At 30.8% G+C, this 18,582-nt stretch overlaps 1 protein-coding gene across 1 annotated transcript; it reads right to left on the reverse strand.

The window, feature by feature from the left end:
- Positions 1–1,423: 1,423 nt before the first annotated feature.
- Positions 1,424–9,191, reverse strand: LOC114256127 (mitogen-activated protein kinase 9). The gene is made up of 11 exons (XM_028195723.2): positions 8,701–9,191; positions 6,806–7,214; positions 6,584–6,711; positions 6,406–6,465; positions 5,751–5,900; positions 4,945–5,100; positions 4,673–4,813; positions 4,503–4,576; positions 3,322–3,423; positions 2,812–3,055; positions 1,424–1,845 (listed from the first exon to the last, which is right to left on the reverse strand). Exons 1-11 carry the CDS (start codon positions 8,929–8,931, stop codon positions 1,777–1,779), a joined length of 1,764 nt encoding a protein of 587 aa, XP_028051524.1. The 5' UTR covers positions 8,932–9,191; the 3' UTR covers positions 1,424–1,776.
- Positions 9,192–18,582: the final 9,391 nt, after the last annotated feature.

Here is an 18,582-nt window from a genome sequence, read left to right on the forward strand (position 1 = left end):
CCAATCCAAACATCTAATCTCATGACTAAACAAATATAGGATACAAACCCAGCTAATAGTTCGGTGGATTATAATCCCTCTTTTTATCCAGTCCGTCCAAACAAACACACCCTTAGTGTGATAGTCACTATCCAAATGCATTAATTATCCATTGGATTAATAATCTCACCCCTACCCCATTACAAATAATCCTACAAATTTGTTGGATTAATTATTCATTAGATTAATAATCATAAACCAAAATATTAAATCAAACATAGGATAATTGGGCCCACAGATTAATAATCTCAATCTCATACTTTAATCCATTCAATCAAACATGCCGTAATGGTATATCAATTAGTGGATGTAGCATTATTCTAAAAAATGAGACCCAATTTTTAAGTCTAGGGATGTGACAATCAATTAGGATATTAAATGTAATACTTTCTGTCATATATCTCTAATCATCAACTAATCATATCACTTACATATTATTAGGCCTATAGAATGAATCTAAAAATTGGACATTTAAATTATTTCTATATATATATATATATATATGTATGTATCTTTTAACATAATAAATTTAATAAGTTCTCTATTTTAATTCGAAATCTGTTGAGACAATCAAGCCCAAACATTCTTGATATGTTTGAACAAAAGCGGATAAATATATTTGATATGTTTCGACAAAAAAGTGACTTAACAATCTAATGATGTTCTGCGAACTAAGGTTAAACAACTTTGTTTTGTTTGGCGAACCAAGGTTGATTGAGTGGGTGTATACAAAAAAAAATTAATAATAATAAATTAAATTAAAATTTTAAATAAATTGAATGTATTCAGAAGCACATTAGATCGATGGAATAAATTGGTATCTTTTGTCTCAATTTTCTGTCTATTGTCCCACGTACTATTTACATGACACAGAACTCTTTGTCCCAAATTTCCTCGCACTAGAATAGGGAGTTGAGATTTTAAAAAAAAAAAACACTTGAACAAAGGATCCCAACCCCGCGCTATTAACAAGCCGAGCTTGGTTGAACACCGTTGATCCATCCATGGATCTCTTAGCACAATAATGGCTAGGCGAGAATAGACAATATGGCTAGCGAAATGGCTAGTTATTGTCAGAGATGTTCTTGGGAAAAATATTATCCAAGTAGCTCAAAAAATATTACCAAAAATACCAATAGACAAGTGATACAAAAAAACGAAAGCATTCATTGCTTTGTCAAGGTACCTGTTGAATATCATGAATTATGTTTTTGTACCATTGACCCCGATCAATCCCCAGGCACCCCTTCCCTCTCCCCGGATAAACGTAAATAAATAAATATAAATAAGTGTAAAATAATTAAAACAACTCTTTCATTAAGAACACATATACCCTACATTAGCAAGATAACATGAAACCATGAAAATGGGTGCCAAACAAGAATTTTAACAAATCTTACCTCAATCATGTATACAATCATCATTCTGTTTTTGTCATATCAATTTGTTCATCAATTTCATTGTCATGAAACAAAATTACAATAATTCCTACATCTCCGAGCCACAAATGGAGATAGATAAGTGGGAAGTATCTGTTCTTCCTAGTATTGCAATTAAACAAACAAACGGGAACAATAACAAGAGTCCTATGTTGTTAGCTTTTTTCTACCTGAAAAACAAAGAGAAGAAATTTGATGTAGGTCCTCATTAAAACTCTGGTAATGTGGGAAAATTGGAGCAGGGCACCAAATGAAGCCATATCTGAAGCAATTTGAGATATTAGAGCAAAGTATAAAATCACGAATTGATGGCTGCTAACTTTTGTGTCAACTCATCAACCTCCTCATGCTCAGCAATTGGTTCTTCCTGCAATGGACAAATAGATGGATAAACAATCGAAAAAAACAAACAATTTAACAAATAAATGTAGAGGATAACATCAAAAAGTGCTAAGAACAAATGAAAAAGTGCACGGAAAAATGACAACTAGTCCCATATTTTTGTTTTTCCTTTTTAGTTATTGTGTTGTCAATTTTCCCTTTCTTTTGGCAAGTAAATAAAATTTTATACACAATAAAGTAACAAGGGGGTGCCACCACCTACACCAAGCTTATTCAACAGCTCTAATGCAAGCACAAAATAAAATGCTCTCTAAAAAAAAGGTCTGCCCTTGCTTTTACGCCCAAAAAAAAATAAAATCCACTCTTCAATGCAACCAAAGAATCCTCTCTGGCTTCAGAAAAAGCCTATCCTTCTTTCACCATCAAGCAAAAAGGAGCTGCATTCTTCTCATTTTGCCCAAAAAGTTCCTGTTCTATACAACTCCAATTGAGCGATTTCTGTTCCATTCTATTTTTAGGTTCGGGAGGGGTTTGGTGTTGTTATATGGATAAATAATGGGTATGTAGATGTTCATCAAAATGATGCTTCCGTTTGGCTCCCTATAGCAATTGGAAGGGCATAAAAACAATCCTTTTAAGAAACATTAGGGAACAAAATTAGCAGAATGCAATCATCAAGAAAAAATAAGCCATTTTCCAAGGCCCTAATAAGGTATAAACTTTCAGTTTCATGACACACAAAATGGACTTATTTAGAATGTAAACCAAACCATAATAAGTTGACTTGATTTTAAAAAGACATCCTTGCCTCATGTAATTGTTACTTGGCATCACACACAAGGTGGTCCATTTCTACACATCATACTATTATTTCAAATCAAACATTCCAACCAGTGAAAAGTGATTTTATTAATTAATATGCAAACATCAACTTCAATGAATGATGATGCTTCACAAAATGAACAAAAAACTGCAAACATCTGAAGAATACCTTTGAATCTTTTTTTGCTTGGACAACTACACACTTGGAACCACTAATACTAGCACTCTTTAATAGGGTACGAGCACTGTAGTTCGGCTTGTTTAGTCCACTTTGTGCATTTGTATTTGCATTTTCTGATTCCTCGGATTCTTTGGGAGAACTCTGAATAGTTGTAGCAACAGATGCCGCAGTTCGCTTCTCAAGATCATCATTTTGGGAAATCGTTTCATCCTTCTGCCCACAAACCCGTTCTCTGAAGAAAGAAAAGAGAAGGTGATGGATATAAAGATACCATCAAACTAGTGGAACTAGAAGCTCACAAGATAAACCAAATATGCAGACTAGCTTACTATGATAGCGATCAGAATTGCACAAATCAGGTTCAGCAAACACAAAGAAATCTTTTGGATTGTTAGGAAAATAAATGGGAAAAACTAATTAATTAATTGAGATTGTTAACGTTATGTGCAATCAATAATACTTGTACAAAAATGTGCATTTTTATGTTCAACACCTTACCTAGGCAATGAAGCATGCTGCCTTTGAAGTGGAGTACTCTTTTCACCTTTACCATAATGCTCCTCAAGATGGGCAAACTGTCGCTTAAATCGATCAATACCACTAAAATGACATAAAACAATTTTAAGGCGGGTGAGAAACTCAGCAAATTTTAGAACATAAGTGCTTTAGTTTTTAAAAAAAACAAAAAAAAGGTGACCCACTTAAAAATTTTAAAAATAATTATATAAATAACATGCATACTGAATTATATATTAGCAAAATTCATTGAATACTTAATGGAAATCCTTTGAATATTTTTATTGATTTTATTTAGCTTTCAAATATTGAAAAATCTTGAAGGCTCACACAAAGGGAAAAAGCTTTTGTTTCCAATACTCTATTACACAGATTAAACGAAGTGTATAGCATGCATTCATAAGGGATTTCATTTTCTATGATTTTTGGTCAATCGTTTGGTGGTCAGGATTCTTAGTCATTTTTAAAATGGGTTCAATTGAGAGTTCACTTTTCAGGCGTTTTCCAGTCTCTCCTTCATAAAGCTTTTTTATTCAAAAGCGGAAAAAACATAAAAAGTACCACATACGAAATGAAGCTAATTGGTTTAGCATTCAATTATCATAGTATGAGTATGACTTTAGCCTTTAAGCAAGCGAAAAGGATGAGACAAAACTCAACAATGGTTAACAACATTTCTTTGGCACTGTTTATTTAATTAAGATTACTATCAGTATCCCCACCAATCACAACGACAAACCATAACAGAGAAAGAAGGGAGGGTCCTCAATCATCAGACTTGGGATCAAAGCTTAGAAGCGTTGGAGCCCTTACATGAGAAACATTACGACATGAGCTTGCTGCAACACTATTTCTCTAAGAAAGTCGAGGGGCCAGTAAAAGTGTAAAAGACAGAAAAAGCAATTGGGTATAACAAACACACAAATAACGAGCAAATATCTTCACTCTATTGAAATAAGATTCAATAACTAATGGTTTGAATAGTTTTCATTTCTCAAAACGCCAGTAAATATCAGTAGCAAACTAAAATATGGTACCCAAAAAAAATAAATGCAGCATTAACTAAATTGTACCAAACATTGAAACAATAAATAACTTACAGTAGTTCACTTTCTATACAGATACTAACAAGTTTGTACAAAGAACATAAATGAGTGCCTGACCTTGGGTACATGAAGCTAGTCTGATCTCCACCACGAAGATACTCCTGGAGCATCTGGGGATGATATTCTAAAATCTGTTCACTCCAGACAAGATCCAATATAAGTCTAATGATTGATTGAACAGATGCCCCCTTTTACCAAAGCAACAGGTATCAAGTTGTAAGGCATACCTCTCGATAAATCAACTCTCTAACATCATCTTTTGTTAGTTTTCTCCTTTCAAATTCAAACTCTAGTTTTGATATGGGTTGAGCAGATGCTGGTTCACGGTCCGCATTTGCCAAACCAGTAAAGTAAGGATCCGTTAATGCCTGAAAAAAAGAAAAAAAGAAAAAAAAAGACCATTGAATATATTAGACAGAATACAGAGATTCCCTTTATATCAATAGTATTAATTAGCAATAGTTTTAAGTGGTAAAATATTTGAGTTGAGAAATATCACGTCTTCAGCAGATGGTCGATCTTTAGGATCAAATGCTATCAAGCGTTCCAGAAGGCGAAGAGCTAATGGATCTGCATTGGGGAACTTCTGTGAAAATGGAACTGGGGATTTTTTACGCATGCTACTTAGATATCTTCTTGCTTTTTCATTCCTAATCTGCCATTGCCAAGGAATCAACAATCATTTACAAGGTGAAAAGTAGATAAAACAAAGGCTCTGTTTGGTAGAGCTTTCTAACTTTAATTTCACCCCTTGGTTTGAGTGTGGTGTTTGGTTAGAGTTTTCAAAAATTGATTCCACACCCACTGTTGAAAACATGTCTACCCGGTCATCCTCCCGGACGTCCCCCTGGACGTCTGGCCGGTCGTCCAGCCAGTTGACCGGGACAGTGTTTATTTTTATTTTTATTTTTATTTTTTTTGCACCTGTTACTTTCATATTTAAAATAAAACATATATTCGGAATTTTTTTAAAATTTTTTATGAGCTTTGAATAGAATTTTGAGTTGTGTGTTTAGTTATGAGTTGTAAGTTTTTGAATTAAATATCATATGTCATATCAAAAATTTCAAACTCAATTCAAAGCTTTTTTCAAAACTCATAACCAAACAAGTTTTCACACTCAAATCATAATTCCAAAACTCACAAACTCAAAATACAACTCTATTCTCAAATCATAATTCTAAAACTCTACCAAACGCTACCTAAAGCTTTTCATTATATCATGTCGCTAAGAGCACAACAATAAAATCATTTCCAGTTCCTGAAGGCATCTTAGAAGCAAAATACTGAAATTATACAACTAACCCTAGCAATGGATTCTGGAGCAGGAGTTCCAAGGAAATCAGTCATGAGATCTAACTGGTGCACCACATTTTTCCCAGGAAACAATGGTTTTCCTGTAAGCATTTCTGCAAAAATGCATCCAATGCTCCATACATCAATTGCAGGCGTATACTGCGAGAACACAAATATCTTAGTGACATGGATTTATAGTTTAACAAAATAAGAGATAAACAGAAATCCATTAAATTAAAAATGTATTTTGCACACACTCTTAACTCACAAAGACACTTGAGCTCAGAAGCAAAAGAATTACCATCAACATTATGAAAATGAAAAATAAACGTACATATTAATACAAAGGAAAAAAAAAACACACACACACACACTAGTATTCTGTAATGAGGATAAATCTCAATAAAGCAGGACTCATAAACCAATCAGATGTGACAGTGACACAACCAGAATAAAAGTAAAAGAACAACACAAATAGGGGAGATATTAAACAAACAGCTGCATAAAAGAACTATCCAACATCACAATTATGATGTGCAGTTCAGAGCTCAAAAACATTAATAGCAATTCTATTAAACGTTTGGGCCATATTATAAGACTTGGAAATTGAAGGATGTAAAACCAGCAAAAAATTGCTAAGGTATCAATGATACAGCCTACTTACTTTGGAGAAAAAAGAACCACAGAGTTCAGGAGCACGATACCATCGAGTAGCAACATAGTCCTTTGAAATATTTTAAAAAACAAAATTTAATTACACAAGGTTAGATGAGAAGTCTACATAATCAAGAGTTAGACAATAAAAGAATGAAATTAAATGAGCCATAGGTTTTAAAACGTACAGTCCAGAAAATAGCTGATGGAGCTTCATTAAAGGATACACGAGCAAGCCCAAAATCGCAAATCTTCAACTTGCAATCCGCATTAGCAAGTATATTTTTTGGTTTTAAATCTCGATGAAACACATTTGCTGAAGCAAACAAGGTGTAGATCAATGATCAATGAAGACATAGAAATGCAAGGAAAATACTACAATGACTATGATATCCCTGAATAGTACATACCAGTATGTATAAATTTTAGGCCACGAAGAAGCTGATACAAGAAAAACTGATAATGTTCAGGAGTAAGATCATCATTCGCCTTAATCACTTGATGAAGGTCAGATTCCATCAACTCAAATACAACATATATGTCTTTAAATTCTCTTCGAGAAGGAGGAAGCATGATATGCTTTATTTCTACAATATCCGGATGACGGAGCAGTCGAAGGAGCTTGATTTCTCTGAGGATCCTTGTGGCATCAGAGACATGATCAAAGACATCATTGATCTTCTTGATTGCAACCCTCTCCCCAGTGTGGGTATCAGTGGCGGAACCAACAATTCCATAACTCCCTTTGCCAACAACTTCCTGAACTTGGTACCTGCTTGCCTCCCCATACTCTGTGAAGAATTCTGTATCCAGAGTGGTCTGAGTAAAAATGACACGTTAGAAAAAAACAATCATGGCAGTTACTTGAGTTTGGAGCAGTTAGGATCTGAAAAATTATCTATACACCTATTTTTTCACCCACTATCTCACTTACAGTGGTTTAAAAGGAAAGAGCAAAATAGTTATTCGATCAGGGGTATTTTAGGTGTACAAAAAACTATGGCAACGCTTCAAAAAGTTGTGCTTTTTTATATAAGAGTATAGATATGCTTGTCACAGTATGCATATATATTTAGAGAGAGGAATTTAGTTAAGAATAGAGGAAGAAAATGAGGGTATTTATGTCATTTTATAAGGCTATTAATATATGTTAGTCGTGTGTTTTAGTCTACAAACCACTGAGGTTATGTGTTTATTTTCAAACAACAAGGGATCATCTGCAATTGAGTCAAACCACAGGATGAAGTGAAATTTACCTTCTGACAAAGTAGCATATTACTTTAATCTCACTATTTTCTTCTTGCCGAAGAAGTTGGCAAAGTTTTGAAAAACTATTCTTGTATTTATCCAAATAATTATACCCTCCTAATACTATGCAATTATTATAATCTCAATTTCATAATATTTTGGATACATGTATTCGAAACTGAAAAGCATCAAATCTCTCTCAAAATTAATATAAACAAATAAATTTTAAATTCATATTATGGATGTGTTTAGGAAAGTACCAGATACGTTTGAGTATCCAAAGAGTATTGGTATCCAATACAGACACAACCCTCATCTAGAAGTATATGTGCATCATAGCCAAATACATTTCTTATATCAAGGAAACAGCAGGGCAATATGAAATTAATAAAATAAAAAGGGAAGGTAACTGGATTAGCAAATCAATGGCTCCCAGCGATGGCATAATGCTGTACTTGATTCACTGAAGTGAGATGGAATGGAGTGGTAACGGGTCAGATTTTTTCGGGTTTCATGCACAAATTCTTGATTTTAAACTCAACTATTTAGCGATACAACTCCACACTTCACCCTATCCTATCAATGCTCTCCCAAACCTTTTCTATTAGAATCAGGTTAGGTCAAGTACAATTTGGTCAAGTAATTTTGCAATCCCTTCCCTATGGAATGATCATTTCTTTTAATCAACCAAACATGTGACTACTCTTCAAAAAAAAAAAAAAAACGAACATGTGACTAAATGTATTCCATTCACTGTTACAGGAGGGGAAAAAAAAAACTTTCTCGATGGAGACAGAAAAAATGTTTAAAAAAAAAAAATGGAAGACTATCAAAAAATAACAGCAGATCAACGAATGGTATTAGCACCTGAATAAGAATAATACACCATTTGAATCAATAAAACTAGTTAAAAATTAAAAAAAAAAAAAAAAAGAGCCTTTTTAACATTTGATTACTGTACAACCCAATAAAGCAAATGAATTTCAATCAAATCAAATTCCCAGAGAAAACACAATACACAGATACTAGAGAGGGAGAGAGAAAGAGAGAAAGAGACCTTTTTCTGAGGATCCATAGAGGTGGGATGAAAATTGATGCGTTTGGGGACTTTGATGATCTTCAAGCCAGAGAAATCAAAGTCTTCAACAACGTTGAGGTGGTCCTCTCCTTGAAATCCGGAGACCAACGGTTGGCTATTATTGAGGTTTTGAGTGTTGTTTGGTTGTGGCGAAGAAGGACGACGTTGAAACCAGCGACGAACACCATCCACGAATGTTCCACTCCCCATTTACATCCATCAACATGTACACGCCACTTCTATACCTTAATTATCGCTTCCCTATGGATTAACCCCTTCAATCTCACCCAATCGCTCTCAGCATTGCTCGCTCGCTCTCTCTCTCTCTCTCTAGTTTCTCTCTCTACACATGTATGATATCATGGAACGCTTTGGTCAGCGTGTAAATCTTCTTCATCGACTTGGATCTGTTATGTTTTTATGTTTTCAACAGCGCTGCATACCCCTGTGGGGGTCGTGCCCAGTGACGTGGGGGCGCCTCCACTGATTGAAAATTTTAAAAGAAAAAAATTTTTTTTTTTTTTTTTCACTAATCCGGGACCGACACCTCACTAGGGGTCGACCCCCAGTGGAGATATGAAGCATAAATCTTATGTTTTTGTTTTGGGTAATTATAACGATCATCTACAAACTTAGCGGTGATTTTTTTATTATTTTGGCCTTTTTTAGTTTAGTTTTTTTTTTTTTTTACTAAAAAAATTAAGGATATGTTTAGTTTAGCTTTGAGAGATGAGTTTTTAAAAAAAAAATTCAAAATGACTTTTTCTTTCTTACACATCAATCAATCACTTTTTCTTTTTTCTCTTTCCTTCTCAATCATTTTTTCTCTCACACACATTCACTCAATTATAACAAAATATCAAATTATCACAAACTCTCAAACTCCAAAATTACTTTTAAAATATACAACCAAACAAATCAAAAAAAATTATAAACTCTCTCTCTAAAACTTGTTTTGAAAATCACTCTCTCAAAATCAAACCAAACACACCCTAACTTTTTGTGGCTTTTTTTTATGACTTTTTTGGTTAAAAAAATTAAAAATATATATCCAAAACACCTCATGGAGAGAATACAACAAAGGTGATTTGGAATTTGTTAAGTAAGTGTATTTTTTAATTTTTTATAAAAAAATATGTAGAAAAGTAGAGAAAGTTGATAAAAAAGTAAAGAAGAAATATTGATAAATGTTGATAGATGTTAATTGATGTGATTTAAATAAATAAATGTATGCACAAATATATATATATATATATATTTTAGTAAATGCCAAACACTTACTAAGGCCAGGTTTGGGATGTTTCAAAAAAGTCAAAAGTCAAAAAGTTATAAAAAAAAAAGGTCAAAAAGTTATCACTATTCATAAATAAAAAATATTAAAATTAATATAAATATTTTTTTAATCAAACAAAATTTACACAATTTTCTGGGCTGAATTTACCCTTTAGTACCGTGTGAGGAAAAAAAAAATTACATATATAAAATCACTAAGTTTGACGGAAATGTTGGCCCCGTGGAGACCCACCACGGGTCCCATTTTGATAATCCGAACCGTTAATATGTAAACTCGTTCAGAACTATATGCTTGTAAAAAATCATGTTGATCGGAAATCAGTAACTACATGATCAAATCAATTTTGTATAAAAAATAGATGGTGTTATAGCTAACAGTTGATAAGTAAAACTAACACGATCAGATAGCTATTGATATCCAATCAGCGTGATTTTTTACAAGTGTATAGCACTCGACGATTTCTACACATTGAACGGTTCAGATTAGCAAAACGGGACCCATAGTGGGTCCCCATGGGCCGAACAGCATAGTCCAATATATGCCCGAAAAGGAGAGCATCAATCTCCTACCCCTACCCTCTACCACGCTACACGCTACCTCTTACACTTCCGTTTGTACGTCTTATTCCCTCACTAACTTCTCTTATACACTTATTTATACAAATTTATAATACACAATTTTTCAACAAAAATTAAAAAATTAACCCAAATATTCATATTTTTTTTCTCAATTTTTTAGTTCAAAAAGAAAAAAAATTCACTTATTTAAGACACCCTAAACAACTCCTAAGTGCCCATTTCGCAATTTAACTTTTTTAATAATAACCCCAAGGATTTGGCGATTGAAACTTGGGATTTTCTCCATCTAAAGTCTCGTGCTTAACTCTCTTTATTAATAAAAACTCTTGAAGTCACAGATCGCAAGATATAAAACTCTATTTCAAAAAGTTTATTCGAACAATATGAACCTAATTTGATACGTATAAGTTGACTCCAAATATCTTACTTACCAAAATAAAAATTAGAAGGAAAAAAAAAAAAAAACTTTTTAAAAATTCAAAAAAAAAAAAATGAAACAATTGCTACAAGCCAAAGTAATTAAAGTTGTTTTGGGTATTGTTGGGGCATAATTTTTGAATGACAACACGTGGTCGAGGTGTCACCGAAGTGCCGGTCGAGGTACCACGTGTCTTGGTCGTGATACCGAGATCATCTCGGCTAGGCCGTGGTTATCGGTGAAAATGCCGGAATCCAAGATAAGTGAATAAGGGACAAGAATCCTAGAATTAGAGAGGACTTCAGTTTGGGTAAAGATAAGACTCTTAGAGAGTTTATCCTAATCCTACTGGGAGTCCAAAATTAGCAGTAATCTTAAGTCCATTGAAGCTAGGCTTCTATTGGGACTAAGTTTGTATTGGCTATAAAAGAGAGACACCCTCATGGGTATAAGGTATGTCTTTTATGCTCTATCTAGTGAGTTAAGCACTATTGGTTATCTTTAAGAGATATTTTACTGACTCGATCGTCGGAGTGTCCCCCGGATGGACGAACCACTGCGGGATTCTTATCTTTCTTTGACAGGTTGTTCGGGCTTAATCTATTATGCCGGTGTTCTACATCTGAGTGCTGGTTTGGCACTGTGGTCGGAAATTGACACACACAATTTGGCGCCGTCTGTGGGAAAGAAAGGAGAATAGATAGCCAGCAACGGACAGAAAGAGAAGGTTGGGAACGACATCTCTACTGGAAATGGGAAACATGTAGACCTTGACGTCGAAGAAGACAACTGTAACGAAAAGACTCGTGATAAGAATCACGGAGAAAAGGACGTCGGCCAGGAGGGCGACGTGCCAAAAAAATCAGACCGAGGTGGGTACTATAACGAAGACGACCTCCAGGTGTGGAAAAAAAGATTCCTGCGGAGGGACGACGAGGTGAAGGGAATGGCGAACAAATTGGCGGACCTGCAAACGGTCGTCAATTTCCTGATGCAAAACAACGTCATGCAGCCACCATTACCGTTACAAGATACGCCGATTCTAGCGGCCAAGAAAGGTGCCCAGAAAGGGAGGCAAAAAATGGTTCCTGCAGTCCCTCAACATGGCGGGACCAAAGGACATTCTCACCGGCCTTCGCGGGAGGTCAGGCATGGAGAATCCTAGAAAACAAGATCTCAGCCTAGATGATTAAGTCCGAAAAGAGAAAAGCTCAGCCTAAGTTAAAAACTTTTTATATAAGATCTACAAAGGACTATGTGGAAGCCATGTAGAGAGCTGGAGAATGATGCTTGGGAGTTTGAATTTTCAAGCCAAGATCGGTTTAACACTTGTTGAAATTTTTAAGAAAAATTTACAAGTTGAAGTTAAACCGATGATATGTTTAACACTTGTTGAAATTTTGAGAAAAATTTACAAGTTGAAGTTAAACCGATGTCATGTTTAACATTTGTTGAAATTTTAAGAAAAATTTATAAATTGAAGTTAAACCGATGACATGTTTAACACTTGTTGAAATTTTAAAAATTTACAAGTTGAAGTTAAACTGAGGATATGTTAAACACTTTTTGAAATTTTAAGAAAAATTTACAAGCTGAAGTTAAACCGGGATCATGATTAAAAGAATGAATGATATAGGTTCCATCACCTCAGGATGCTGAGGTAATAGAACCTAGGGGGCAATTGTGGGGCATAATTTTTGAATGACAACACGTGGTCGAGGTGTCACTGAAGTGCCAGTCGAAATGCCACGTGTCCTGGCCATGACACTGAGATCATCTCGGCTAGGCCGAGGTTATCGGTGAGAATACCGGAATCCAGGATAAGCGGATAAGGGATAAGAATCTTAGAATGAGAGAGGACTTCAGTTTGGGTAAAGATAAGACTCTTAGAGAGTTTATCTTAATCCTATTGGGAGTCCAAGATTAGCAGTAATCCTAAGTCCATTGAAGCTAGGCTTCTATTGGGACTAGGTTTGTGATAGCTATAAACGAGAGGTACCCTCATGGGTCTAAGGTATGTCTTTTATGCCCTGTCTAGTGAGTTAAGCACTATTGGTTATCTTTGAGAGATATTTTACTGACTTGATCGTCGGAGTGCCCCCAGGTGGACGAACCACTGCGGGATTCTTATCTTTCTTTGACAGGCTGTTCGGGCTTAATCTATTCTGTCGGTGTTCTACAGCTGAGTACTAGTTTGGCAGTATGGTCGGAAATTGACACACACAGGTATGGTTTATAAGTTGATTTTATTATTTACTATGAAAAAATGTGTAGAAAAGTAGAGAGATAATATGATAAAAATAAGCTAATAGGTCACTAAGTAGCTTATTTTTGTTATCTCCAAGTGTATGATATGACATTTTGATTTTTTAACTTTTTGTAATTTGTTTTTTTAGCCAAAAAAAATTACTACAAACCAAATGGGCCTAAGTTTTATAAATTTGGTATAATTATGTTGAATTCTCTTAAAAATTTAATTCACATAACAATTAACTTAAGTAATTTGTTAGTTTTTACAAATGATATCACAATTTCGGTATAATTAAATTGACTTTTCTTTTAATAAGATTAAAACTTTCTAAACTAATACAAATAATGTGAAAATACAATGATAAAAAAGGAAAATATATACATTTCAGTATAAGAGAAATGGCAATATTATTCTTCTATTTATATGATGAAAGAATTATTAATAAAAAATGAGTTAAGTGTTATGTAAATTTATGTTTTAAAAGAATTCATAGTAATTAATTATGTTAAAATTATGAAATTTATTATAATCTTTTTAAATTTCATGAGAAAACAATGTAATGTACTCATTTTATTTGTTTACCTTTATATTTTTGCATCATTTGTATTAAATTCGATATTTCCAATTTTACTGAAAAATATATATATATATATATATATATGATTATGTTAAAATAATAAATTTACTGGGAGTTTATATTTTTTTAAATTTTAAGATAAATCGTTTGATTATGTTAAAATTATAAATGTATTTTTGGTACATTACATTCAGCTTGTTTAGTTTTGATTTTCAAAAAATACTTTTTAAAAAATTATACTTTTTTTTTCAATGAATTTGATTAATATTTTAAGCATTTTTTTTAATTTTTAGATACACCTATCATAAATACACTTAAAAAGTATAATATTTGTGATTTTTTTTTAAAAAAAATTACTAAATACCAAAAATAATTTTTTTTTAAAATGGAAATTCAATACATTTTTCGTATTTTTGTATATTTATTAATTTTTTAAAATATTTTTTCACAAATATTTCACTATTTAAATACATCTAAATTAGGTGTATCTAAAAACGTAAAAAAATTGTTTCAAATTTTAAAAATATTCATTAAAAACAAAAATAAAAAACGAAAAATAAAAAACTCAATTTTCAAAAAATTAAATTCATAAAATAAATTTATTTTTGGTACGTTACATTCAACTTGTTTGGTTTTGGTTTTCAGAAAGTACTTTTTAAAAAAATTTACTCTTTTATTTTTCGTATTTTTTTGTTTTCAATATTTTTTTAATATTTTAAGCAATTTTTTTAATTTTTAGACACACCTAACATAAATACACTTAAAAAATATATAATATTTGTGAAATTTTTTGTAAAAAAATTCACTAAATACCAAAAATATATTTTAAAAAAAAGGCAAATTACAAATACATCCCTTGAAATTTGATTAAAATCCGAATTGCCCACTGTGGTTATGAAAATTACATTCTACCCCCTGAGGTTTCTAATTTCATAACAAATCGCCCCTTTTATTAATAAATTATCAAATCAATTAACAGTTTTAATGATGTTAAAAATATGTTTCAGTTAATAATTTAGGTAATTTTATTATTATATAGGAGAGCAATTATGAATTTTATTTTTTTAATTAATTATGTTAAATAAAAAATTATAATAGGGGAATATTTGTAATTTTTTAAGAAAACTTCGAAGGATGTATTTATAATTTATTCAAAAAAAAATCAGTATATTTTTTATATTTTTGTATATTTATTAATTTTTAAAAATATTTTTTCATTAATATTTTATTATTTAGATACATATAAGGTATATTTAAAAAGGTAAAAAAATTACTTCAATTTTAAAAATATTCACTAAAAATAAAAATTTAAAATTTTAATTTTCAAAAAATTAAATTCATAAAATTAAAACAAACGTACTGATTATGAGCTGTTTTAAAACAATAATGATAGAGATCACTAATTTTGAAACTCTAAAAAGACCACTAATGACATGGCACTCAATAAAAATAAATAAAAATACAACAAGGCTAAAACATCAAATTATTCATGATAAAACCTACCGTCACATCATTAATAATAACACTAATTAGTGCTTTCACTCATTTTCCGTTTTAAAATCAACTCAAGCCGCGCGACTCGCTTGTTAGACGCGTTGGTATTGTCCAGCCCGAATTGTTATACACTGGACCGGGTTGCTGGTTTGGTTTAAATCTCTCTTCTTCTTTTTGTCTCTCTTTTGATAAATTATATTTTCTCCTTTTTATATTTGATTAATTTTTTACTTTGATTCTTTATGTTTTTAATTTTTTTCATTTACTTTCAAATTAATTTTTATTTAAAATTGACAAAAAATATCATATTAAGTGTCATATGGCATAAAAATATATTATTTTATTTAAATTTGAGTTTGTATCAAAAGTATAAATTATATCTAATAAAAAAAATTATGTCAAGTGACTGTTAATGTGTCACTTTTTATCTAATTTTAAATGTAAATTAGTTTTAAGAGTAAATTAAAAAAAAAATTAAAACATAAAAGGCCAAAGCAGTAGGGAGAAAAAAAAAGCTTTAAGTGCCAAAGAAAAAAAATGATCAAACATAAAAGGGACAAAGTTCAATTTACCCTATTTTTTTATAATTAGTTTAGAAAATTTTTAGCTATCCTTGTTTGGAAATAGATTATTTTAGTAACTTTTAAAATTTTTACGAAAAGATGTATAAAAAATAAAGAGAGTGATGTGATAACATATAATGACTTTTTGACTAAAATTAAAAGTTGTCGAACGAAGCATAACCTATAATTGTATATAACATATCCAAAATTTCTCCATTTCTCCATGAGCTCATTCTCAAAGTTTAATTTGATAATTACATCATACCTACAAACTAAAAAATAAAAATAAAAATAAAAAATTGGATAGTTACATGATATATATATATATATATATATATGTTTGACAACAGACGTGCTTGTTTGGCATGCATTAAAAAAGTGTACTTTTTTGCATACATATATTTATTTGGGTCACATCAATTAATATCTCCTCTCTACTTTCTATCTTTTTTTTTTTACTTTTTTACACATTTTTTTATAAAAAATCAAAAGTACACTTATTTAGAATATCCCAAACCACCTAATATGAGGAATTAATCTGGATAAAGCTCCAAACACCTTCATGAATTAAAAAAAAAAATTATCTACCAAAATTTTCATAATTTCTCTATTGATGAAACTACAAAAATAAAAAATGGGTAAATTATACTTTGTCTTTTTTACGTTTGGTATTTTTTTACTTTGGTCTTTAAAACTTTTTTTTTTTTATTTTGGCCCTTTATATTTCAAGTTTTTCTTAATTTACTCCTATAGTTAATTTCTGTTAAAAATTAGACAGAAACTAACACAATAATAATCAAGTGGCACAAAAATATTTTATTATATATAACTCATATATCTGATATAAACTTAAATTCTAATATAATAATATATTTTTTTGTATTATGTGACGGTTATTATAATATTTTCTGTTTAATTTTGAACATAAATTAGCCTGAGGAGTAAACTGAGAAAAATTTAAAACGTAAAAGGCCAAAATGAAAATAATAAACTTTAAAAGCCAAAATGAGAAAGTGATTAAACATAATGGGGATAAAGTATAATTTACCCAATGAAAAATATTCTATATGTAAACTTGAAAAAAAAAAAACAAACAAACAGACTTTAAAAATAAAGAACTGTCAAGATGGACAGTAATCTTAAAAACTATTAGCGTAACTCATCTTAATGCATAAATAGATTAATTATTAACTATGCATTAATTATCTAATTGTTATTGATTTAACTGTTATGTTGTTGATGGAAAGTAAAAAAATTATTTCTTGTAACAGTTGCGTATAATTTAACTTTTTCTTTTTTAAAGTAAGGGAATATTATAGAAGAATGTTCACAAAAGACACCTATATAAGGACAAAAGCAATTTAGCAAATTTTTGTTAGTTTTTTTCCTTCTTTAGTGTATTTAACAAAGAAGTCAAAAAAATTTACTTCTAGGTTCTAATAGACTATACAAATTATAAAAAATGAAAAAAGTGCATTGATTGACTATGAGGAAAAAAAATAAAAAATCTATTTCTTTTTTTCTTTTTCTTTTTTTTTGTCTTTAATGCACTTTTTTAGATTTTTTAAAATAAATTTTATTTTTTTGGATTATTTTACGCTAGATAGATAGACCTGTAAAAAAATGACACAATTCTAACAAAATTTGACTTAAGTCCCCCCCCCCCCCCCCAAAAAAAAGTCTTTTTTTGGCTATTCTTAAACAAAACCTCACTCTACTTCTAAGCTACAAAAAAAAATGAAAATAAGAAATAAAACAAAAAGAAAAAAGAAAAGGAAGAAGTTGCATAACTACTCTATTTGTCATGTCTTTTAGAAGTAGCAATATAAAAATATATATAAATAAATAAAAAAAGGCATAGCAATTCTAATTTCTAATGCGTCCATTGGGTTGGCCGTTCATTGGATCCGACCCGGACATGAAAAACCCGAGCGTGCTATAAGAATCAAGTATGTTGTCGTTATTTACATAACAAGGAAAATGTCAACTATGTTTTCTTACACACCCCCTCACTCAAACTATATATATCATATATACCTTATAATTAAACAATATATATAATTATATATTTTTTAATACATAATTAAACATAATATAAAGAATAATTAAAAATTTTATAAGTTATAATTAAAGAAAAATCATAATTAAATAAAAAAAATTAATCATAATTAAAAATATATATATAATACACACTTTTCAAAGATATTAAAATTTCTTTTTCTATTTTATATAATTTTTTTGTTATAATAAAATATAAAATTGTATGATCATGACATGTTCTCAATTGTGTGATCATGACATGGTCTCATCATTTTGCTTCTGGTATACGTGGCCCACAAAACATCAATTTGTATATGTTTTTTTCTTTATACTAGTGATAAGATCAACCAATACAAAACGTGCCACATGGAACATAACAACGTCCGAGGAAAAACCTAACACTATTCTAGCAAATATTTTTGGGAGGGCATCAATTCTGAGCTATTTATTAATAGAAGGTACTAAAATGGATCGTGTTGTTTGAACTTTACTAAACTATTTAAATTATTTATTTGTAAGTCATAATGTAGGTTATTTATAAAAAAAAATTAATTAATTTGATACTTATAATTATATAATATTTTTATATTTCTCTTCAAAAAATGATTAATCATAAAAATACCATAGCTACAGTTGTTATATTGAT

This window comes from Camellia sinensis, chromosome 15 (genome assembly GCF_055761805.1).
Source record: "Camellia sinensis isolate YWXY chromosome 15, ASM5576180v1, whole genome shotgun sequence".
Taxonomy (NCBI): domain Eukaryota; kingdom Viridiplantae; phylum Streptophyta; class Magnoliopsida; order Ericales; family Theaceae; genus Camellia; species Camellia sinensis.